Below are 24,811 nucleotides of genomic sequence, written 5' to 3'. Positions count from 1 at the left end.
AAGAAACCAAGCACTCCCCCCGCGGTGCCTGCGGCTCAGACCCACCCGGACTGCAGCGCGGCTCGAGAGGTAGAAAGTTACGGCCGTTTCTCACAACCCAGAAGTCTTTTTGTCGCTCTCCACGCCAAGGGAAAGTAGACGGTAACACAGAGTTTAAAGCAATTATTGTTAGAATTATTGTGGGTTTTGCTATTCTTCCCTAATCTCTAAAAATGCCTTTTTAATAATGTAAGGATTTTTTTTCCTTTAACCTAAGGATTTTTTATTTTTTACCTCGTCGCACTCTTTTACAGCAGAATAAAGTTGTGACTTTACTTTTATCTCACTTCTGGCTCAACGGATGATATGACCCTTCAAATTTAAATACGATGTCTTTTCATCCATGAACACGCTCTGATATCTCTCTATTAAGAAAATATAAATATATACCAATGCACGCATGGGCACCAGCCAGAAACTTCTGCCGGTGCAGAGCTGAGCCCGGTGCTGTCACGGCAGCTCACCTGTTTGGCGGCTCCGCTGGAGGCTGGAGGGGGGAGCGGCAGCAGCGCAGGCTTGCCCAGGTGGAAGAGCTGCTTCGAAACGCAGCCGGAGCGCCAGGCTGTTGCGAGAAATGGGGCATCTGAAGGGATTGGGCACCTTCATGGCTGCCGGGACCATCCGTGACAAGAGCTTTGGCTGAGAACTGACGGAAAAGCGAGCCTCCTCCCGCGTACGCCAGCCGGTGCCGGCTGGAAAGGGCAGGCTCACGCCAGCACACGTACCGCCGGCATGGTGAAATGCCAGCACGGAGAAACACCGGCACGCGTACTGCCGGTATGGTGAAACACTGGCACACGTACCGCCAACATGGTGAAACACCGGCACACGTACCGCCGGCACGGTGAAACGCCGGCACGGAGAAACACCGGCACACGTACCGCTGGCACGGTGAAATGCCGGCATGGAGAAACACCAGCACATGTACCGCTGGCATGGAGGAACACCGGCACGCGTACCACCGGCACGGTTAAACGCCGGCACGGACAAACACCATCTGTGCCGGCACTGCCGAGCAGAGCAAGGAGCAGGGCTCCCACCCGGAGGTGGGCGATGCGAAAGGAAGCGGGACGGGCTGGGGTCTGCCTGCCCGTGCCAAGCGTAAAACTGAGAGGAGGTCAAAATCCCCTGAATCTCATCCCAAAAGCTCCCAGCGCTTCTGTGCTGCTGGGGGCCTTGGGGACAGAGCCACCGGTAAAGCCTTAAGCCATGCCACGCTCGAAGGGCTTCACACAGCTTCCGGAACGCTGCAGAAATCAACCCAGATGTGCAGCGCAATGCCTGGAAACACCGTCCACACGTGTGGCTTGAGAAAGACCAGACTGACTTTCTTGAATTCTGTGCTGCTTCCCTTCCCTCTAAAGAGTCAGAGGCAAATAAAAATAAAAAAGCTGATTTTTCAGTCCTCCCACCAGTTTTTCGATCAGAAATGCAGATGCGGTATCTTTTTCCTTAAGCACCAAAACAAGTTAACCAGTGCAGTTCCACTCCAGAGGTAAAATAAAATAAAAATCAGCTTGCAGTTGACAGGAAGCATGGAAAATGTGAGGATAAAAGAAGAATGTCTGTGAACGCTGTAAGACTCGGAAAAGGGGGAGGTAGAAAGCCGAAATTCAATCTCAGATGCCGCATTCAATACGCAGAGATGCTATCATCTAAAATAAACTGTCTCTGGGTGTTTCTTTAAGTTTCTACTTGTGGAAGGGAACTTAACTCCTGTGAAATACAAATGCCAAAACTTGATTTTCTAAGGCTTGTATCATCCTAAACTCAGGCACCCGTTCAGTTGATGCTCTAAAGTAAACCACACTCCAAAAGACTACAGCTGAAAACAAAAAAAGAAAACGCTGGAGAAGTAAAAAGCCACCTTTCCTGGTTAACTCTGCAGCCATCCGAAAGCACGCGGGCAGCCTGAGCGGAAAAGCACCGCACCGTCGCGCCGTGAGTCGGCCGCGAAGGGAGACCGGTCCCTAACTGGGCACCTGGATTCACCGCAGCCAGCGCCCCTCTGTGGCTCGGTGAGAGGAGGCAGCACCACCAGCCCCATCCCCAGTGCCATCAGCGGGGAGGTGGTGGCGTCGGAGCTACTTCCCGGCTCCGGCTTCGGATTGAGCAGCGACTCCTACACAACAATGTTGAATTAAAGCGCTTTTGAAGCCCTCTTTAACTGAATTTCATGGAAGCGGTATCAGATTCTAGAAACCACCCATCTCTACTGAGCGGGTAAGCACTGATTTTACTGCTGATCAGATCAGACAAGGGGACCACGGCTAGAAAAATCTCCTTGCAGCTCCGGCAGCGGCCATCAGCTGCGGATTTACCATGTGTTGTCACAAGGGAGATGGGCTGACAAGGGCAGAAACCTCCAGAATTACGTGGCCGGGGCGAGCGCAAGCGCACGCTTCGCCTGCCGCCGGCACATGTTGCGGGGTCCTCACGGGCACCCGCGCGTCCGGAGTCGCTCCAGGTCTCCGGTGATGAACAAGAACAACACTTGACTCTACGCACTCTTGCTGGAGCAAAGCTCGTTTTTAGGAGACAGAAGGATTCCAACATGGAAGACATCAGAGCACCAAGTCCTTGATATCTGACAGTGTCAAATTTATATAAATACATATATCAAGATTTATAGGACAATATAAAACGTAAAAAGCCACGAACAGAACATGAAAACATGGTGGAGAACAAAAATGTCAAGCTCCACCTCAACACTGCTTTTACTTGGCTAGCGACTAAAGGCTGAACGGCTTGAGAAAAAACTTAAGAGAAATATTTATTTCAATCAGGTTTTCAGGCAGCAAAGCGCTGTTACTCCTAATTAGAATCAAAGAACCACAGAATGGTTTGGGTTGGAAGGGACCTTAAAGATCATCTGGTTCCAACCCCCCTGCCATGAGCAGGGACATCTTCCACCAGACCAGGTTGCTCAGAGCTCCATCCAACCTGGCCTTCAAAGTTATCACTTTTGAAAGCAAGTATGGAATTGATGAAAAAGATGCAGACACAGCTCGGTATTTGGGGCGGGCTGCTGGAAGGGGCTGATCCTTCCCCAGAGACGCCGACGGGAGCGTGACTGCAGCCAGCAGCGTGTGCACGGGCCAGGGGATCCCACGTGCTGGTGGACAGGCCATGCAGAAAAGGCAATAAAAAACGAACTCACGAGTCCGACCTTCGCTTTCCGTGGGTGCTAATCCGGGCTTGCTTCTTCTACTCTAATTTTTCCCCAGTTTGTAGGGACTAAGTATCCTTCAGTCAAATCTTGCCAAGAGTGGCCAGTGGGTTCATAAGTAATTGCGAAGAGAAGGGAAGATTCCCAACAGACGGAGAGGCTGCATAGTCTTGTATGGCTTTTTTCCCTAAGAAACCAAACTAAAATCCATAATTCAAACTGCATGTGCACATAAACATTTCCAACCATGCATATGCATGGGCAAAAGCAGTACTCGTTAAGACCTAAAGAGGTGCAGATTCATAGCTGGAGTGACATTTGTGCAGAAAAATATACATTTACCCCGCTGCTCCATTGCAGAGATACCTGCAGACCACTAAAATTAAATACACGGAAGGAATTAGGAAAATAAGTTGGCTTGCAAGTTGTCGCCGCTCCCTCATGTACTGTAATTAAGTTCCTTACCATTTTCTTTCACCCCATTAATCAGGATAGTTTCTTGGTCTTCTGAGGCACAATCCTGCTCTTGTTGGTCATCCATCAATTTAACCTCTTTCTGTTCACTCCATGCCCCACTGCATCTGGCCAACCTGCACATTTCCAGAAACATAACCACAGTCAGTACAATTCCCAGGCTCAGCTCACGGAACCGTGAATAAGAAATAACAACAATAAAAAGCCCCCACACAACCTCACATGCTGCCCTTCTCCTGCTGAAGAGGACAAATACTATTTATTTTGGCTATCGTATTTTCACTTTTCCACTCCAAAAGCCAAGTCCAATGTATTTCAGCAAGGTTACAATGCTATATATCACCATTTCCTTCCCCAAAGTCCTCCTTTAGAAGGTGGAGCGGTGCTCAGCACCTCTGCAGCACCCTTCGCGTCGCCCGGAACCGCTCTGCGAAAGCAGGTGAGCGTGATGATCTCCAGATGAGTGGAGACGAAGAGAAGGGCACTCGCCCCAGGTCAGACGACAGCAACCTTGCGACGGAGTTGGAAGAGAAACGCAGATATCCCAAGTGACAACGGCTCAACCTAACTACCAGCTACTGCTTGCGTCTTCCAAGCGCTGGCAGGTAGGAAAAACTCCTCAAAAAAGCAGTTTAGAGGGAAAAAAGTATCTCTAGTCTCATTCTTCACTCAAAACACCACTTCATCACGAAAGCCTGGCTCCCCAGCCACCTACCACCACCCTCGCGGTCCCCGTCCATCTCGGTTGTATGGCCACCAGTCGAGGTTGACTGGACTTGGTGGTTCTTCTCCAGAGCAACAAAGCCAGGACCAGAACCAGGCCCAGATCGTCTCCCTTCCTCCGCTGCAGATCGCCCCACGTGAGAACGGTTGCCTGCCTAAGGAGAGGGAGACCATGGAACGGAGAGACACAGCCAAGTCCCTGGGCACGGGCGGCACAGGATAACCCTCATCAATGCTCCCGATGGACAGAATTCCACCTTTTTGACTGTAAATTCAAGTCAGAATCTATTTTTTTCCTTCTGGGAACCTGAACTCAACTGGTTCTCTCTCACAGAAGGGGTACTAGACTGAAGCATTGTTTTAGGTGGGTTTTTGTTTAGTTTTTGTTGGTTTTTTTTTAAAAATCAACATTTGTCAATGTCTGATCTTCCCACAGTATTCACTGCCCTGGGTTCAGCAGCTGAACTTCATTCATATTCAGATTTGCAGCGGAGCCCTAATTAACGTGAAATCTTTACAACCCTCTTAGTAAGTGAAACCTTCACTGAACTTCAAGATGTTGTGACACCGAGAGTAAGATAAGAATAACAAGCACCAGTAACTCAATTCCTTTGCATATTTAGAGGAATATTTAAGCAACCCCGAGAGTTTTACTTTGATGCAAATCCGTATTTCAAAGCTCTCCAAAGGCGAGCCGGCTAGCTGCAGTAAGACCCCTCTCTCCTGCCAGCACCCGCACCCTCCCCACCAGCCCGGGCTCTCACGGTGCTTGAGAAAGCTCCAGCCGAAGCGTCGCTGACGTGCTGTAACCGGAGCGACGCGAGATGCCAGAGCACAGATCAGGCGTCGTTGGGAGTTCTTTCCATGCGACTTGAAGAAGATTAACTTCTAAGTGTGAAAGCTGCTCTGCATCTTCCAGTAATGGTCTACAGCTTCACGCCTCCTTGGTAATAGCTCCTGCCTATTAAATGCATCTTGATTAATATAATTATTAATAAAAGTTGTAAAAAAATCTATTAATGAAAATATTAATAAAATATCTTGAGCCTCAGGAGAACCAGAGGCTTCCCAGGAGACCAGAGAACCACCACTGGCCCCACACAAGTGCCAATACGACTTCTGGGGAGGAGGCTCTTTGCTGCCCGAGGAACCTCTGGGAGAAGGAAAAGCGGAGCTGAGTAAGGAGCTTCAACAGACTGGGACCTGGTAGATGGGTTTTGCACACCCTCGTGGTCTTCCAGGTGGGAGAGAAATGCGCAAAGACCTTCTGCTTCAATTAGCTGTGGGCAGGTAGGGTTGGAGGACGGCGCATTTGGCTATGCATCCTTTCAGACCTGAACCTGTTGCTCACCTCAGCGCACTCCGTGTGGATGATGGGACCATCATCTTCAACGTAGAGAAGGTTATAATCAGCGTTCCTGTATACTCTGATCTCCACCGTTTTTCTGAAGTGTGACGTGATGCTCTGACAGAGCCTCATCCATACACGGTCACCAGCAGACGCAAAGTAAAAGGGGAGAGGCCCTGCCACCGCGCCTCACTCACGACCATCTGTAGCTGAGGGGCTTCAGCATTCAGAGACTACGTCCACAATTTATTCTATTAATTCCCCTAATTATTTTCAACCTTGTGGACACTGTTGGTCTCCACAGCACCTTGCGGTGATGCGTGTGGGCAGCTTCCATGCTGCATGAAATGGATCTGCTTTTGTTTGGTTTGAGCCTGCTGCCCTCCGAAGGATGGGCCATGGTTTCTCACAGAAACATAGCCTCAGTCCTCGAAAGGACTTGGAGTATGATTATCATTTAAATATTTAATAATATTTATATTCACAGGAGAATCACGGCAACATTTCAAGTTATCCAAGTACATACACCGAGTCAGGATACTGCTGAACTTCTCCTCGCTGTTCAGTGTTTAACCCACAGGAACCAGGCTGAGGAGGAAGAGCTGATCCGGCATTGCTGTAGAAAGCTTCATCCTGCACGTCAAGTCTTTGGTTTATCAGCACGATAAGCTGAGACCTGCGGCTGTAAGCTCAGGAGCACAAGCATCACCTCTGCACGGCTTTGCTGACCTGATTTTTGCCTGGGTGTACTGGTTTACAGCGATTCGGGTGTAAAATGCCACTGGTGGCCTGCTTTCAACCAGTAACATAACCACAGCCATACCAAAGTACTGGCCTGCGATGAATACAACACAGGCCAAAAGCAGAAACAATAATTCTTCAGTAATGTAAATTTGTCACTTCCAGCGCACAGAACATCTCCAGAGAGAAAATAAGAACGTGGACATAAACCACCAGTGAGCTCACCAGGAAAGATCCCAAGCGTTTGAAAGAAGGCACCATGCTATCACCGCTGGGATTTCCACCGGAGGAGGAAGGACCCTGGTCCTTTGCATGGGTTGCATCCCTCTCTGCCCGCTCGCTCCTCGCTCTTCCGCTTTGTGGAGTCGGTGGTTTGACCGCAGTTTGCAGGCGGGTACGTGAGGGAGGCTTCTGCCTTTCCTTAATTCGACAGATGCTCAGTGCCAACCTTCAAGGAGAGAGCAGGGCTCGTTTGGGCAATGGATGGAGAAGGCAAGTGATGGGCAAGAAGGCAGCAAGCAAACAGAGGCAGAAAAAGAGAGTTTATAGGTGGGGAAACCCGAGGGACTTTTAATCTTCTGGTTTTATTTTTTGGGATGTGTGTGCGTAAGGGGGAGGGAAGCACAGAAGGGACATTTCCCATGGATACAACCCAAAGGCTGGAGAAGACAATGAAGACATCGAAATGCAAGAAGGAAGGGGATGTGCCTGTGGACGACTATTTGCCTCGACCGCAGTAACTCGGAGAGCAGAGCTGAGCTCTAGAAACGAGCTGGAAAGAACTGAGAAGAGTTCAGACAGGGGATCATCACATATGGTCAGAGAGAGATGGAGTGCGAGCGAGACAGACGATCTGAAGTTTGCACAGACCTGCTGAACAAGAGGACCTTCTGGGAGCGGTGCGACCATGAAAGGCCAGATCCCAAGAGGGACAGAGAGAAACACTGGCGACTGCGAAAGAAAAGCTGAACAAAGGGGCTTGATGTGATGCCGAACAAGAAAAAAACAAAGACTGGGAATAACAAAGAGGAGGAGAACAGCTGGGTCCCTGGCAAGAAAAAGTAAACCAAGAGAGGTCTGGGGTATAAAGGCGATGGGCAGAGAATACACCAGGTAGCAGGAGAGCACAGAACACAGAGCCATCTGCGGACAGAAGAATAAAAGGGAGAGAATATGGATTTCAGATGGCATCAGGCCATTGAAGAGATACACGACTGCGGTCACACTATTATGAAGAACCGCCAGGAGGAAAATCAGTCATCGGCTTGAAGTTTATGAACTTGACTGCAGCTAGAGCGGATGGAGGAAAAGGACAGTGGGTGGAAGATGGTGGTCAAAGACGTGGAGTCAGCTGAACCCCAGGTCTCCGGAGGAGGAGGGTAGGAGCACAGCTCGGCAGGCTGCGCTTCAAGGACGGTCGCAGGTGGCTCAGTCGTGGGGAAGAATTCAGAAGGACTTTTCTTCATTGCACTGCGTACTTTAAGGCATCGGTCTGCTAAGATCACAGCTGGCACGACAGAGAAAGATGCTGGCTGCTAAAGGAGATCAAAGGGAAGAAGTCGCAGAAAGCAAGCAGTGGAGCTAAAACCCAATCCAGCTGGTTTTAAGCACAAGATGGATGAATTAATGGACAGAAGGGCAGGATGCAGTTGCCTGTGATAGCCATACACAGGACTCGGTGACCTGGAGAAATCCCTTTCAGCCCTACGACTCATGTCAGGTGAAAGACTGCAAGGGCCTCAAAAAACCCCTCAGAAAATTCTCCGTTCCACAGGTTCCCTGTCAATCTGCCCACCGCCTGTGCTAACGGGGTTGTACCAAAGCTGTCGGCGACCAGATTGCGCACGCAAGCCTGGAAGAACACAAAAGCAGCACCCAAAACGGACCCTCCACTGTAAACCCCCCATTGCCTCCTGAGCACGTGTCCTCCGCGCAGGTGGCCAAGCAGCCCAAAGCACGTTTTTGTCCTGTTTTAAAAATCCACATGAGAACTGGAGAAGTTTTCCGGGCATTGGCACTGATGGAGTGGAGGCAGACATGGTCAGAGAACGAAAGCCATCGTCCCAGCTGAGGCCCCGCTCGCTCCTGCTCCCAGCCATATTTACTACCAGGCAGTATCCTGGTAGAACATCCCTTCATTGGTTCTTTGGAGTAAAACCAGATTATTTGTTTTCTTATAAATTCAACAGGGCATGCAAAGCATCAGCAACACCAGCAATGCTCCCTATAGGATATGAAATCAAGGGGTGCCGGTTATTTACATAGAACAGAGGAGGAAACGCCCGAATTACACAGCTAAAACATCTGGACGTGTTCCCACGTTCATCTCCAGTCACAGAAATGATGGGCCTTATGTTCCCTTAAAGCTGGCACTTTTTGTACAGCTTGGATTTAAGCATGTTCCTATGAACGTTAATTTTACAAAGGTGAAAGGGGAAACATCACCAATTTATACAACCATGAGGGAAAAACGCATCTGCTCGATCTTCTACAACGAAAGCAACAAGTTGCTTTGCTTCTTTCTCAGCCAGAAAATGGCCGTTTCCCCCCAGTTCTGCACGCAGGGGCCCATCGCCTCGCTGCTGTCAGAGGTGCCACGGGGAGAGGCCTTCAGCCTCCCCAGCTGGAGAGCCCGGGTTGCCCAGATGCTGCCCCAAGAAGATGTCATGCCAAGGGACCTGCTGGAGCCATGGCCTCCCCTCAAGAGGACTCACCACAGACTCTTGGAAAGCAGCAGTGATTTGGCTTGCGGCGTTTGCCACCAGAACGCCCTGGAAGCACTTACTGGGGACAAAGCCAGCCAACTAGCTGTGACTGCCACGTAATCCTTGGCCACGCTTATATATCCACAGCTAGCTGAACATCTTCTCGTTGGTGCATTATATGGGCACCAGCACTATGCTGTTGAAGATTAATACACTCCTCCCAAGCAGAGGAGGGGAAAAAAAACCCCACCACATAAAAGGTCAACAGCCTACTAGACCGACTGAAAGCCCACCTACACACACGGGAATGATCTTTGATGGACTAATGGCCACTGGGATCCTGGGGTGCAACAAGAGGAGTGTGGCCAGCAGGTTGAGGGAGGTTCTCCTTCCCCTCTACTCTGCCCTGGTGAGGCCCCATCTGGAGTGCTGTGTCCAGTTCTGGGCTCCCCAGATCAAGAAAGATGAGGAGCTGCTGGAGAGAGTCCAGCGGAGGGCTATAAGTATGAGGAGGGGACTGGAGCATCTCTCCTCCGAGGAAAGGCTGAGGGAGCTGGGCTTGTTCAGCCTGGAGAAGAGAAGGCTGAGAGGGGACCTTAGAAATGCCTCTAAACATCTGCAGGGTGGGGGTCAGGAGGACGGGGCCAGACTCTTTCCAGTGGTGCCCAGCGACAGGACAAGGGGCAACGGGCACAAACGGAAGCAGAGGAAGCTCCAGCTGAACCCGAGGAAGAACTTCTTCCCTCTGAGGGTGACGGAGCCCTGGCCCAGGCTGCCCAGGGAGGTTGTGGAGTCTCCTTCTCTTGAGATATTCAAGACCCGCCTGGTCGTGGTCCTGTGCAGCCTGCTCTGGGTGACCCTGCTTGGGCAGGGGGTTGGACTGGGTGACCCACAGAGGTCCCTTCCAACCCCGACCATTCTGGGATTCTGTGTGGTTCTGTGACTAGATTAGGAGTTAGCAATAGCTGTTCCATAATTAAAGTTGCAAGAGTGTTTCGGCTTAAAGCTGAATAAACAAAAGGTCGCCGGCACCCAGACAAAACCCGGCGCGCCAGTTCCTATTTACACACAGCTTTCACATAGCAAGAGCTTTTCTTTGTTGTAGATCATGAGGGTAGATGGAGAGGGAGCATCCAAAGTGAAGAAAAATCTTTTTATGGGGAAGTAGGGGAAGAAAGCAAAGGAGAAGATGTGGCTTTTTTTCCTGCAGAGTTGTGAAGAAGCGCAGGTGTTCTATATATGCAGTTGTATCTTTCAAAAAAAGAGCTTTAGAGAAATTAATTACATGTCAGAGCCTCTGACAGGTCTTTTAAGAATTACGATACTTTTGAATGAAAACATTACATACTTAAAAAGAAATACCATGTAAATGTCGCCGAGAGATTTACATTCAGTGGCATAACAGGAGAAAAGAATGCAGCTCTATCTGCTGTACAAATGGATGCTGCGCGCGCCGTGCTCGTCCTCACAACGCCGTCTCCCGCCCTTGCAGGACTTCATTACCTCTCCTCCAGAAGCACAAAGCCGAGTTCAGGGGCATCTGCAAGGAACCAGCCGTAAACAGGAGCGACGCCTTCCCGAAGAGCCAGAACCGCTTCCCTCGCCCCTGGGCTGCATCCCTGAGCGCACAATTGTCTGTTTGGGTTTTTTTGGTTTTTTTCTTTTTTTTCCATCCTTTTTTTTTTTCCTGACAAAACCCGGGCAGGACATAGGATCGAGAGCTTCCCATGGAGAAAGCGTGGTGGGGATGCGATCCGGCCACGCGCCAGGAGCCAGCACAGGGATGCCCGGCTTGAACCTTGGTTTTTCACAATGATTTGATAACTGGTGGGTGAAGTGATAAAGATTTTCACTTGCGAGCAGACAGGGATGTATTTTACTACTAAGTCTCCAAGAAGAGGTCCACCAGAAGGACCTCTCTGAGTAAACCTGTTTATCCAAGTATTTACATTTTTATTTAGGCCAAGGGTGTCTCAATTTTGCCCCGCACCATGGCAAGAAAAAAGTACAAAGAGTACGTGGCATTTCCAGAATCGACAGGGTTGGAAAGGTGAAGTTCGTATGGAAAGGTACAGCGCAAAACCATCCTCCCACTCTGCCCATCACCCAGCGCTTCTCCGTCCACAAACGGGATGTTGGACTTCACGGCTCTGGTTTCAAAGTCGTTTCCCCTAGAAAATCTCGTGAAGAAATCACATCTCCCAGCAGTTCCCTGGGCTTTTCCTATCAACGACGGTGAGCACGTGGAGGAAAAGGCCAAGTGAAGGAGAAGGAGGAAACAAAGAAGGCTTTTCTGGGTCAATCCCAGCAGTGAGACACATAAAACCCTTCAAGGAGGTAAGGTTTGATAGAGTCAGCGTTTCTGACTAGAGAATAGGTTTGGCAACCTAGGTAAAAATACAGATAAAAGCCTCCAATTAGGAATAAATCTGGGAGAGAAAAAATGAAGCTGATAAAAAAAGAGCTTGCAGAGAAAATGGAGACCACAAAAACCCTGGAAAGAAGAAACAGTTTAAGAACAAGCGTGTTCCCAGAAGGTGGAAAGGATGGGTGGCTTGTTAATATTCAGAGCAAGCCTCCACGTTTTCCTCAGCTGAAAGCAGATGCAACAATTATCGCAGAGCCCGAGCCCCAACTCCAGCAGACCCCGAGATATGATATTAAGAGCAGACTATTTTAGAGCCGGTTCTGAAATAAATGACAGTTTCTGACCTTACTCTGGGAGGACATAAGGTGCAAGTGTTTCAAGACCTGTCACAAACAACTTTAAGGAAAAAGGAAGGGAGTGAACAAAATTATAGCCTTCCTGACAAAGCACGCGTAAAACACCAAAGGAGCTTGCTCTGTAAATGTATTCTCACGCCTCAAGAACAGCGGTATATCATAAAGGGAAAAAGGCAGCAATTAAAATCCTTGAGAAGCTGAAACGCATGAGGGAATGTCTGAAATACGGTGTATTTCAGTGTAATACTGTACCACATTCGGGAAAGGATAGCTGCTAAACCCAAAAGACCAGAGTACCAAAATGCAAAGAAAAAGAGCGAAGAATCCTTGTGCTATGGGTGTGAAGGGACAGGTGTGAGATGGAGCAGTCACTGGGAGAGGGAAAAAAAAGCTCAAGCAGTAATGCGGAGAACAGAGAGACTGAGAAAACGGGAGGAAAAAGAACAGTCCGAGTCCAAAAGCGAAGACCCCGGCTTGGGATGAGCACAGCTCAATGCCACGGCCCCAGAGACAGCAGTCAAGAACCCATTATAAAGTTGATGACTTGGGTAATGAAGAAACAAATATTCCTCTTCACCAGATGTGGGCTGAATTTACACCATGAGGTCGGGGAACGACTCGCCTGGGAATAACAAGGGTGTAAAAATGCAGGAGCCCAGGTGGACTCACGAGGTTTCAGGGAATACACCCCATTTTGGGGTCAAGAAGCATAAAGAGGATTCCTGGCCACGAAGAGCAAGGGAGGACTATTGAGAAGAGTCGTGGAGTTTCTTTTTGGTCATCCTCTCTCATTTTATAAGAAGGGAAGGAAATCACAGAATCCCAGAATGTCAGGGGTTGGCAGGGACCTCTGTGGGTCACCCAGTCCAACCCCCCGCCCAAGCAGGGTCACCCAGAGCAGGCTGCACAGCACCGCGTCCAGGCGGGTCTTGAATATCTCCAGAGAAGGAGACTCCACAACCTCCCTGGGCAGCCTGGGCCAGGGCTCCGTCACCCTCAGAGGGAAGAAGTTCTTCCTTGGGTTCAGACGGAACTTCCTCTGCTTCCGTTTGTGCCCGTTGCCCCTTGTCCTGTCACTGGGCACCACTGACAAGAGTCTGGGAGGACCAAGACCTGAATAGATCTGAAAGAGGAAGAACCCTGATCTCACTTCTCCATACCACAGGCACATATTTGAGGACTCGGTGCTTTCTACATAGCTCCATGAGGGTCATAAACCAGCGGGTCTCGTTATTTTCTGTGAGACCTGACTTCAGTAGATGGGAACTCAAATACAACCAATGCTCAGGAATAGCACACATCTACCCTATGCTGCCTCTCAGCACAAGATATATACAGAGACTTTCAGGAGTACCTCAGAAAATATCGAGAAATTGTTATGGGAGGCTGGCAAGGCCATGAGAAGAGTGAGTAGCTTGTTACCAAGGATTATTAACAAATCATAAGGACACAAACCACCGGCAGCAGCAATACACCAAAAAGCAACACAAGAGCCACACCAGAGCAGCCCAGGATTGAGGCCCCTCCAACCCCGGGGTTCAAAAACTGGCAGAGTGGTCCCAAAACATCACCAGGTACTGGAAATTAGAGGTAAACTGATTGTTGTGCAAATTAGCAAAGCAAATAAACTTATTGTCTGAAACAAACACTGGGCGAGCCACAGAGAAGCGAAAAAAGATTGTCAATCTGTTCGTACAAGACGCTCAGGAAAACAGATGCTTCACTTGGGAGAGAAAATGGACACTTTTGGACAACTTTTAAAAGGGATCTCCTCTCTCAACTGTCTGCTTCATCTGGTGTGAGAGGTCAAACCCTGCCTCGCCCAAAACTGGGAGAGAAAGTCCCGAAACGGCCCCCCAAGGGAGGAGGACGCAGATACCGCCACTTACCCAAAGACCGATAAGCAAGCAGGTCCACGTGGGTTTACCGCTGAATTTTAAGGGCTCTGAAATGTTTTACTGGCTCTGATTAATCACATTATGTGTGGCGGAGATCCTCTCTCCCACTGGAAGGGACCAAAAAGAGCTGCAGTAAGCACCTAGGTGACAGACTGCACCAACTTGCTGTCCTACAGGCTCCCTCCATCCACAGGTATCAAAGCCCCGCGGCGTTCGAGGTGGGTGTGCGACTCCAGATCACTCAGGATTCACTGCAGACCGACAAACTGCTGATAAAATTAAGAGGGCACGTAACGCACTACATCATAGTTACAAAAATAACGTTCAGGATACCATGGGCGAAGCCTCGGGCCAAACTGAATGGGAAAACGGCAACAGAAGCATCTGTCTTCAGAGAGGAGTTGAGAATTTGCATTTTTGCTTTGTCCAGAAGCACTGGCATCGCTGCGCTGGCACGTGGGGTTGTCTCGCTGGGGTTCATATCCGCAAGCGGGGCCCCCACTGCGGCCGCTGCCCCACGCTCTGCCTGCCGGTCCCCCAGCCGTCACGGGTGGCAGAAGAAAAGATGCCCAAAGACAGCCCATCACGTTGCTTTTTGCCTTTCCTCCTTAAAAGCAGCTGGATTCCAAATGCGTAGTTTTCACTCAATCTCTGGATATAAAGTTAAGATAAATCAGAAATGTTAAGGGCCTACATTTCTGAGAAAATTAGGCCGGAATGATTAAAAACTCCGACTCTCATAAATCCGCAAAGGTTGACAATGCAGTGCGATACTGGGGTATTAACCTTACCCAACCACGAGGACCTCTCCAGAGCTAATTATGTATCAGCCTGCTCCAAAATAACAAAAGCCATTAAAGAATAGTTCAGGATGGAGATTTCTTGATGGGCAGAATCACTTCATTTAAATGAACTTATTACCCAAACTCTCTTTCTGCTGCGGTATTTACAGAGAGGTCTACAAGACGGTATCTTAAAAGCTTAGCAAACTCTTCCCATGAACCTCATCAGGAAATACGAGAGATCAAGGTCAAATGCATTAATATTACAGAAGCTGACTAAGAAAGGGGATAGGACAAGGGGGAACGGCTCTAAACTAAAAGAAGGCAGATTTAGATTAGACATTAGGAAGAAATTCTTCCCCATGAGGGTGGTGAGGCCCTGGCCCAGGCTGCCCAGAGAAGCTGTGGCTGCCCCCTCCCTGGCAATGTTCAAGGCCAGGTTGGATGGAGCTCTGAGCACCCTGGGATGGTGGGAGATGTCCCTGCTCACAGCAGGGGGTTGGAACGAGATGATCTTTAAGGTCCCTTCCAACCCAAACCATTCTAGGATTCTATGATGTTTCACAGTTCCTTGCACACTGGATATTATCAAAGAACTCGGCTGAAGAATGGTGTGTAAAATTTTCTTGAAAGTCTCGGATCAACACGGAGCCAGAACAGCACGAGGAAACGGATTTCACAGAGCCATGCTGAAGACAAGACTCCATTCTCAACTTTACGATTACCTCTTTTCTTGACTTCTTCAGGTTCCCCGAGAAACAAGCTTATCCTGCTCCTCTTTTGGCAGCTTTTTCAGCAAACGCAGCCTTTCCCGAGGCAGGAGTTGTGTACGCTGTAGGGATACTTTTCTCAAGTTTCTCCCACCATAGAGATTCCTTTTCTTATTCTTACACTACACTAGATATTTTGTACTTTCAAAAGCTGTTCATATTTTATTATTTTTGTCTGTATTTCCTCCTGGTTTGTTTATACTTTTATGCATATTTCAGGGTGTTTTTCGTATGACATGTGAAAATACCTCTGCTTATTTCCTGCACCTAACTTTGCAGTACAGGATATTAATTGTTGTTTTGGGTGCTTTCCAGTCCTCGTTACAAGGACTTCTGTACAGGCAAGCTGAAGTTAATTTTCTAAGTAAGATTTATGAAAAAGCAGATCTGTTGGATGACTGTAATTGATTGTTAAGAGACTGGACAGATTTTTCTTTTACTGGGGGTAACTGAATACAGTTCTGTGCCTGACATTGTATGTTAACTACAAGTTGTAGGCTGTGTTTTAGAGTCGTTGGCTGAAGCCTGTTGTGTGTATTGCTACACAGCGACGCAGTCTGGAGGATCACAGTTGTCCTTTCAGTCTCAAACACCATCAGAAATACTCTCTTTTTGTCCCTGTTAACCACCAGGTTTAAAAAAAAGAAGAAAGAAGAGAGGAATTTTTTTCTTCCGTACAAATTTGTAATACATTAAAGTTTGGACTGAGGAGGGCAATTAAGCTGCCTGGTGCTGGAGGAGGCTGTGCAAGCTCATCTGGATATTTGCAGTAACCCTGGTGGGGTAAACATTTCTCTTTTCTAATATCTCCAAATTAGAAATTTTATAGGAAAAAAGAAAGCTTAGCAAAGCTTGTTTGTCTCTTATTAGCAATTAGCCGACATGGACTCCGGATAAAAAGTGCTCATTTCTAACGTATACGTAATTTTCATCAAAGCACGGATAGGGATACCAAAGAACGGAGTGCTTGGCTTCGGCACAGGGAGAAACGAAGCTGGAGCGAGGGGAGGAAGGGCTCATTCCTCCCGTGTTTTAAGCAAAGCACCGTTTCGGGGAGCGCTGCGTGGACAATACCTGCTCATGGCGTTCCCCGCGCGACCGCACTGCCCAGCTGTGCCGGGCGGAAGCTCCCAGTGCAAAAGCCGGGCCCCTGGGCGAGCGCTGCCCAGCCCGGTCCCCCTGCTCGAAAAAAGGGTGACGCTCCTCAGGGAGGCGAAGACAAAAATCTCTTAGCCATGACACCTAGCCAGATCCTTTGATTATTCATGATCAACTTGAAGTTTTATAAGGATTTTTCCTTTAAATATATATATAGAAAAATGACTATATTGATAGCAGATGGGCTCGTCCATATGATTTCCTTTTTAAGCTCCCAATTTCATGCAATTCCTGCATATTCCTTGCGGTGGGAAAGGAAAGCTTGCACTTTCAGCTCTGGAGTATAAAACTGAGGTTACTTCTGTTCATTTGCTTTTGCTTTCAAAATCTTTAATTACACAACTGGACAGCAGCTCTGAAATACATCATCATAATAATTTTTTCCCAGAGACCACCTGGGTGTATTGGGTTTGCCAGGTGCGGCGAATCCAAAAGCAACTTGCGCTGACAGAAACTACACAGCACCTACTGACCCACGCGTCTTTTCGGCATAGAGGGAGTAGTTCCTACAGCTGACGCAGCTGGACCACCGAATTTTATGGGTGAAATAGCTTCACCATCTCATCCCGTCACGTGGAGGAGCGAACGCTTCCGACTAAAAAGGGAATAAGGGTAGGCAGGAAAAGTGAATGATCAAAACACTTCTCACACTGAGAAAAGAATTTCTTAGGCCCGATAATGAGTCTGAATTGATGACAATTATAAGATACCATCCATTTTTAGCTAATAATTCAGAAAAAGGATTAATTACTTGAGGAGTAATATGTGATCATTTATTTAAAGACTTATTATAATGTATACGCCGGAGGAAGCGGAGTTCAGGTCGCACCAGCACTTTAACGCTTACATTTCTGGACGGTTGTACCTTACCGCAGACATTTACTAGCACTGCGTTTAGTTTTAAAATACAGCGGCTGGTTTAGTTTATGGGCCCTCTGCATTTATAAAACAGCAAGCCATTTTACAAGGCCAGTTTATACACCTCCTACTTTTTCTCCACTTTCCTATTCACGTTGAATAAATCTGCCAACGTTTGCCTTTGAGAACCGGTTCGTCCATTCAAAATTCCCCAACGACCCCATCGACGACTCTGCACACCTTAGCACTTCACCCGATTAGACGCAAGCGTCAATTAAATATAAAGCTACGTAGCTTCATTTTCGCTTGGGAAGATTTTGGGCTCAGCCAAACGCTGAAGGCAATTTCTGAAGTCAAAATCCCGCATGAAGAGCGATTGCGGCTCCTAAGATATCGGTCCAAAGCTCCGTCCGTATCCAGGTAACAATCTGGAATGCTGATATTTAAGAGGAAAAATATCTGGACGGCTGCCCCAGCTCCCTGGGAAGCGATGTTTAGTTAAAGTCTTGGATATCGCTGAAAGAAGATGTGGAGATGTCACACTGCGGCTGAAGCATTTTTTCAAGTGCTGAATTATTCACCCGTGAATCTCAGATGTGAAATCCAAATGCTCCGGTACTGCCCTGGCTTTAGACAATGTCTAATTCCTTTCTGTGCCACTGCAGGGTCTCTTCATCAGCTTTCTTTCATCTATAATCACTGCCAGGTCATGGATTATTAGTCATATTCACTGCAGAATTCAAACCCTGCTACACCAATCAGCCAGCCCGGGACTCCCAAAACATTCCCTCGGCATTAATAACTGGGCAGCTCGCCACCACGCTGGAGAACCTGAACGCTCCCGGCACTGGTTTACAGCGGGCACAAAGACGTACAAATCACAGCAACCATTTGGCCAAGGGAAGAGAGGCGAGGCGCTGAGCTGGGGAGAGGCCACCAGAACAGTCGCCAGAACAGCCACCCGCCAGAACCGCCACCCGCCAGAACAATCAACCACCAGAAGAACCACCAGAACAACTAACCGTCAGAACCACCAACTGCCAGAACAACCACCGCCAGAACAACCACCAGAATAACCACCGCCAGAATCACCACCAGAATGGCTGTCAGAACAACCACCAGGAAGAGCTACCAGAACAACCGACCACCAGAATGACCCACTGCCAGAACCACCAACTGCCAGAACAAGCACCAGAACAACCAACCAGAACCACCACTGCCAGAATTAGCACCAGAACAACCAACTGCCAGAACAGCCACCCGCCAGAACAACCACCGCTAGAACAGCTGTCAGAACAACCACCAGAAGAGCTACCAGAACAACCAACTGCCAGAACGACCCACCGCCAGAACCACCACCGCCAGAACCACCACCCGCTAGAACAACCAACCACAAAAACAGTCATCGCCAGAACAGCCACCAGAACAACCAACCACCAGAACAGCCACCACCAGAACACCCGCCAGAACAACCACCCGCCCCAACAACCACCCACCCCAACAACCACCCGCCCCAACAACCACCCGCCCCAACAACCACCCGCCCCAACAACCACCCGCCAGAAAAATGGCCAGAAGAACCTCCAGAACAACCACCATAACAGCTGGCTGGTGCCGCAGCTCTGCCAACCTGTCCCACCGGCTCACTGCCAGCACTTCCGGGCACGGCACTGGAGATGCGTCAGGAGATGTGAATTCCTTTGACTTAGGCAGGGAAGGAAAAGCCATCTGGTGCTTTGGGCTCCTCTTTCACAAGCCCTGGGTACAGCGAGTGCCGCTCCCCATCCAACGCTGAGCTGCCTGACATGCACCCCGGGCAGCACAGCATCCTCACTGGGACCTGCTGGGGACCAGGGACCCTTCCCCAGCTGGCACCAGCCCCGGCACCGTCCCCTCGCACTGCAGTGGCCACGCACAGGCCACCGCTGCCAGTGATGCTCCGCAGATCCTGCAACCATCTCCCCTCCCTGGCATCCCATTACTCTCCTTTTGGTTAAACTTTCTGTAAAACTAAGATGAGGTCAATATGTTTCCCCGTTCTTTCTCCACGCGAACGCAGTGAGAAGGAGAAAAAAAAATGATAAACAAAGGCATTTATCAGCTTTTGCTGGAGGTGTCGCTCCACATATTGAGCTGCCCGGCTGCAATTGCTTCATTAGGAGGACCTGGGTTACGCTTGCAACGTTAACGAGTCTTGGAGAACAGAGGGGAAAAAAAAAATACTACGGGCAATGCTGCAGCAAAGATAAATCGGTAAACATCCTCCGCCTGGCATTAGTTAATACATCACAGCTTTATTCACTTAGGGCAGCCGCGAAATCAATTCTTCAGTAAAAATAAAGAATTTGTATCCAAATCGGCGCTCACAATATGAGCGCGGCAAGGAACAACGTAACGGGGAGGGGAACCTTGTCGTGGCCGCACGTTTTCACTCTGCTGATTCGTCTCCGCCCAGTGCAAAGCCCCGCTAAGTGCTCTGCTTTCCATGAAACGGGATTTCCGTCATTTTTCCTCAAAATGAAGCAATCAGCCTTTTCTGAACCTTCCTCAGAAGTCGGCAGCGATGTGTACCCAGGCTCTCAAGGACACCTCTGGTTGTCATCTCCAAAGTACCGCGGCTAAATCGGTAGCAATGGTGGAAACCACAGGAACCGCTAAAAGTAATAATAAAAAAAACCCCTTTCTCTTTGGTAAAGCTAAAAAACCATTTTAAACTGGTCAAAATCCCATCTTCGTTCTGGATAAACTTCTGAGCCTCGCACCGTAAAGAACGAGACCGTGACAAGGTCAAAACCAAACCGAAGGCAGCCTGTTAAGTGCAAACCAAATGGAGAATTCACGGCTTCATGCCGATTCCCCTGGAAAACTGAGCTCAGATCACGGATAACTCATCACCTGCGACAAAAATGAATCCGTTGGGATCTCCCGCAGGTCCTGACACAGCTGGAAACAGGGCTTGCTCTTCAAAGACAAGCAGTCACGACCCGCAATCCAGCAAGGCAAGTTTTGCCCGGCGACGAAAGGGGAAATACGAAGGAAAACGGAGCCTACGGGCTCTGGCTTGGCCGTGGAGCTGCGTCACCGGGGAGGAACAGTGGCACTGAGGTGGCTGCATGGTGCCATGGGTACCCCGCGGTGCCCACAGCGAGCACCGCTCGCAGTTGCTGTCAACGCTATCGGCCTCAGCTGGACAAAACCCTGGGCTGCGTCCACCCCTCCAAGCAACCCTTAGTAGATGGCCAAGGCGCGCATTTCTCATCTAGAGGAGCAACAAGGAGCTTCTCTTCGAAACCTTCCGGCCAGCTCTGCTGCTGGGACAAAAGGAGGTGGGCAGGATGCGACCTCTGCGTCCTGGGGCAGCGCGAGGAGACATGGCCATCTTCAAGGGATCCAACAAAATCCATACCACACCTTCTTCCCTTCTAGGCTTAACAATCTTCTTCAGTCTGCAATTAAAAGGTGTGCACGGGGATCCTGCGCATCGCATGGGCACCTCGAATCCCGGTCGGACTTTCCAAACTGTTCAGCGTTTTTTTGGGCAGCGGCTGTCGATTATGTAGGCGCTTTCATCTATTTTGTGATCAGATCGACTGGCAATTTTGAAGAGCGCACTGCAAATTGCTCTGCTCATCACAGCAACTCCAGCCATGGAATGATACTAAAATAACATCAGTGCTGAGCCAGAAAACGGAGACCAGCCACCAAACGCTGAGTTCAGGTGTCCTGCTCTGGATCCTTCATCTTGCCCCCTCGTACCGGGCTGCTGGAGCCTCCCTTATTTTTTTCCCCTCCACCGCGATCTGGTTCCAGATTCCAGATGGCTGCTCGCACCAATTCAACAGCAATCACACTCAGGATTTCAGCAACGCTTTCTGTTTCCCAAGCACCGGGGTGCGTTTTCAGAGAAGCGAGTGTTTTTGCGGCAGCCGTGCTCGGGTGGCAGGCACCGACGTTCCCAGGCTGCTGGTGTCTGCCCGATGCCGCCCGCCTGCCGGCACACAACGCTCGCTGCCGCGGAGCTGTCAGCTGTACCTGGAAAAGGCCACTCCTACCGCTGGAAAATAACTTATCCCTCCAAGGAAACACTGACAGGCACAGAACAAGGAGAAGGTTTAAGATTCTTCTTACGTCAGGTAGCCTCTAAGTCCTTTCACCGGAGACAGGGAGAGATGGGGCGTACTGATGGGACGGGGAAGGCGGCGATCTGCTCCGAGCACGTGGGTGCCTGCGTCTGCCCTCAAGCCCTGGGCAGCTCTGCCTTCGCCCAGCTCTACACCGAAAGAGGGACCGTCACTTTCCCAGAATCACAGAATCCCAGAATGGTAGAGGTTGGAAGGGACCTCTGTGGGTCACCCAGCCCAACCCCCTGCCCAAGCAGGGTCACCCAGAGCAGGCTGCACAGCACCGCGTCCAGGTGGGTCTGGAATATCTCCAGAGAAGGAGACTCCACAGCCCCCCTGGGCAGCCTGGGCCGGGGCTCCGTCACCCTCAGAGGGAAGAATTTCTCTCCTCTGGTTCCTATCAGCCTGCCAGGAAAGACCGGGTGTGCAGTCCCTGCGGTGAAGACGGCCGGCTCCCTGCCTTCGGCACGGGCAGGGTGAGATCCCAGCATCTCCCACTGGGGTCTGGAGAACTTGGACCACCAACTCTTGCTCCAAGGTAAGAGCTCTTCCATCCCGGAGATGTGACGACACTGTGAAGCATGCTTTGAAAAGCGCCTTCCGTGTCCATTTTCCAGCTCATCGGTTCGGATTTAAAAAAAACCACACAAACAAGATTAAAAAATTTCCTCTGGCTAAACCAAACACTGTCCTCCAGACTCCAAGCAGGGACACACACCCAACGCTGGTCCTGATCACGGCCACGGGTCAACCAAGCTGTGGCCACTTGGGTTCGGCGCGTGGTGCTCTCCGAGCTTGGGCGGAGGGGAAGGGGACGTGCTGCATCCGGGCTGTCCGCGTGGGACAGGCATCAGCAAGCACGGGGGAAACAGCTCCGCAGGAGATGCCAAGTAAAAACCTTCAGGCAGCAGAAGCTGCCTCCCATCTGCTGCAGGGTGTCCCAGTTACCGACTGCCCTAAACAACAGATAAAAAAGGAAGGGGAACAATACCCTCGCCGCTGGCTGACAAAGGTCAACGCGGAAGGATAAATCACCCAGTTCTCCCCTTCCATGCATTGCACTTACACTGCTGAAATATCCTCTACAATGGACTAAATCAAAGTCCATCATCAAGTTCAAGAACACGTTTAATGCAGATCTATTCATTTCAAGGAAGGTCTGCACAATGGATAGCTTTCCCCTTCAAAAATTATTCAAAACTGCAGGCTTCCTTTTCATTCTTCTGCATCTCAACATTAAAAAAAGAAATACGGCATATTTGTAAGGGAGAAACATGTTGCACAAATCATAGCCTGCCGTAAAAAGTATATTTCACAAAGACTTTCCACGGTACAGGGACAAGGACCACTTGTTGATAAATTACTTTCACTCAGAGAGTGGAAAGCCATATTTGCAGGCACCGTAAGTGGTGCTATTGTTGAGCAATTTGATGGAAGTCCAGTAAAACACGTGCAGGTTTTATTTAACCTCATTTAAATCAAATTAACAGATGGGGAAGGTGTCTAGGGACAAAGCAGAGGCTGATATATATATGCACCAAAGTGTATCTTCTGAGTTAAGGAATATCTATAGCGAATATTCACTTAGGCTGCTCTTCTCTCCTTGGGGCTTACCTATAATAACAAGGACCTGAGTGGCTCCATGGTGCAGCTTCGATCCTACACGCATTTTTCTGTCACGCGAGGAACGCAAAGCACCACCGTTTCCAATGGCTAAGACGCTGCCAAGGTCTTCCACAAAACCAGAAACCCGCAGCCAGAGCAGCCCGCGTTCAAAGTTCAGGACCACGCACGTATCTGCTGATGGAAAGAGGTTTGGTACCACTGCAAGAGCTGCAGGCAGACCCAGGCAGACCCACATGCATAAACAAATAAATAAAACCAAAATCCCCACTACTATAAAGCCAAAGTGGAAATAGAGCTGAAAGCCAAGACACGTTCAAAGCATGCAGCAAGCTTTTCAAACCGAGGACATGGGTAAGAAGTGTTTTGGGTAAATGGTGGCTGGGAGGTCTGGGAAAAGAGCCTGGGTTTTGTACCCGGACTCTTCCTGCAGCGCAGGGGAAATCAGCCCCAGAGGTCTCTGCCGGGGAAAGCCCGCATCCACTCCACACCGAGGAAGTTAATTTTTAAGGTTTAGACTCCTGGAAATTAGTGCGGCGCTCTGGATCACAAAGATAACGCGCTGCCTAAAAATGACCTGGGATTTCATTAGGTCTAATAACTGTGGGGAAAAAAATGCCCTGAGCAGAAGGACTTGGGGGTGCTGGTCGATGAGAAGCTCAACGTGAGCTGGCAATGTGTGCTGGCAGAAAGCCAGCTGTGACCTGGTCTGCATCCAGAGCAGCGTGGCCAGCAGGGCGAGGGAGGGGATTCTGCCCCTTCACTCCACTCTCCTGACAGCCCACCTGGAGTCCTGCATCCAGCTCTGGAGCCCCCAACATAAGAAGGACGTGGATGTGTTGGAGTGGGGCCAGAGGACGCCACGGAGATGATCCGAGGGCTGGAGCACCACTGCTACGAGGACAGGCTGAGGGAGCTGGGGCTGTTCAGCCTGGAGAAGAGAAGGCTGCGGGGTGAGCTTAGAGCAGCTGCCAGTGCCTGAAGGGGCTACAGGAAGGATGGAGAGGGGCTTTGCACAATGGTGTGTAGTGATAGGACAAGAGGGGACGGCTCTAAGCTAAAAGAGGGCAGATTTAGATCAGACATTAGGAAGAAATTCTTCCCCATGAGGGTGGTGAGGCCCTGGCCCAGGTTGCCCAGAGAAGCTGTGGCTGCCCCCTCCCTGGCAATGTTCAAGACTGGGTTGGAGCTCTGAGCACCCTGGTCTGGTGGGAGGTGTCCCTGCTCATGGAAGGGGGTTGGAACCAGATGATCTTTAAGGTCCCTTCCAACCCAAACCATTCTAGGATTCTAAACGTGCATTCCAGATTCAGCCTGTATGAATTCTTCCAAAGGTGTCTTGGTTAAAGCAAAAGACGTGCAGGCATTTGATTTGCAGCAAATAAGGGATTCTGCCTCTGGGAGCAGGAGCTGGTGGGGACGGGGGTGTCAGGGAAAGCGGAGAGAGGCTGAGGCTCTGCCGGGGGTGGGACGGGGGAGCAACTGAAACTTTTGCTGTGTCCCAGGACCTCCGGTGAACTCTACCTGCGCAAGCGCCTACACCTCCAAAGCAGGAATCGATCGAATCTCCTCTTTGCTGACCAAAACGCAGCTGCAGCGCCGGAGCTTGGTGAACCCCAGCACGGAGGGAAACCGTGGCAGGCATGAAGGGCGAAGGCGAGCGGGTGGAGGTGCTGGG

At 49.7% G+C, this 24,811-nt stretch overlaps 1 protein-coding gene across 6 annotated transcripts in view; it reads right to left on the bottom strand.

Moving 5' to 3' along the window:
• NEXMIF (neurite extension and migration factor) overlaps positions 1 to 24,811 on the bottom strand; it is a 174,299-nt gene that overhangs the window by 6,116 nt on the left and 143,372 nt on the right. For all 6 annotated transcript variants that reach the window (XM_075435824.1, XM_075435819.1, XM_075435822.1 and 3 more), the window contains exon 3: positions 3,674 to 3,798. In XM_075435824.1, the coding sequence (XP_075291939.1) occupies positions 3,674 to 3,749 (76 nt within the window). In that variant the 5' untranslated portion in view covers positions 3,750 to 3,798. The remainder of the gene's footprint in view (positions 1 to 3,673; positions 3,799 to 24,811) is intronic.

This window comes from Opisthocomus hoazin, chromosome 14, assembly GCF_030867145.1.
Source record: "Opisthocomus hoazin isolate bOpiHoa1 chromosome 14, bOpiHoa1.hap1, whole genome shotgun sequence".
Taxonomy (NCBI): domain Eukaryota; kingdom Metazoa; phylum Chordata; class Aves; order Opisthocomiformes; family Opisthocomidae; genus Opisthocomus; species Opisthocomus hoazin.
This window is presented reverse-complemented; position numbering and strand designations above follow the sequence as displayed.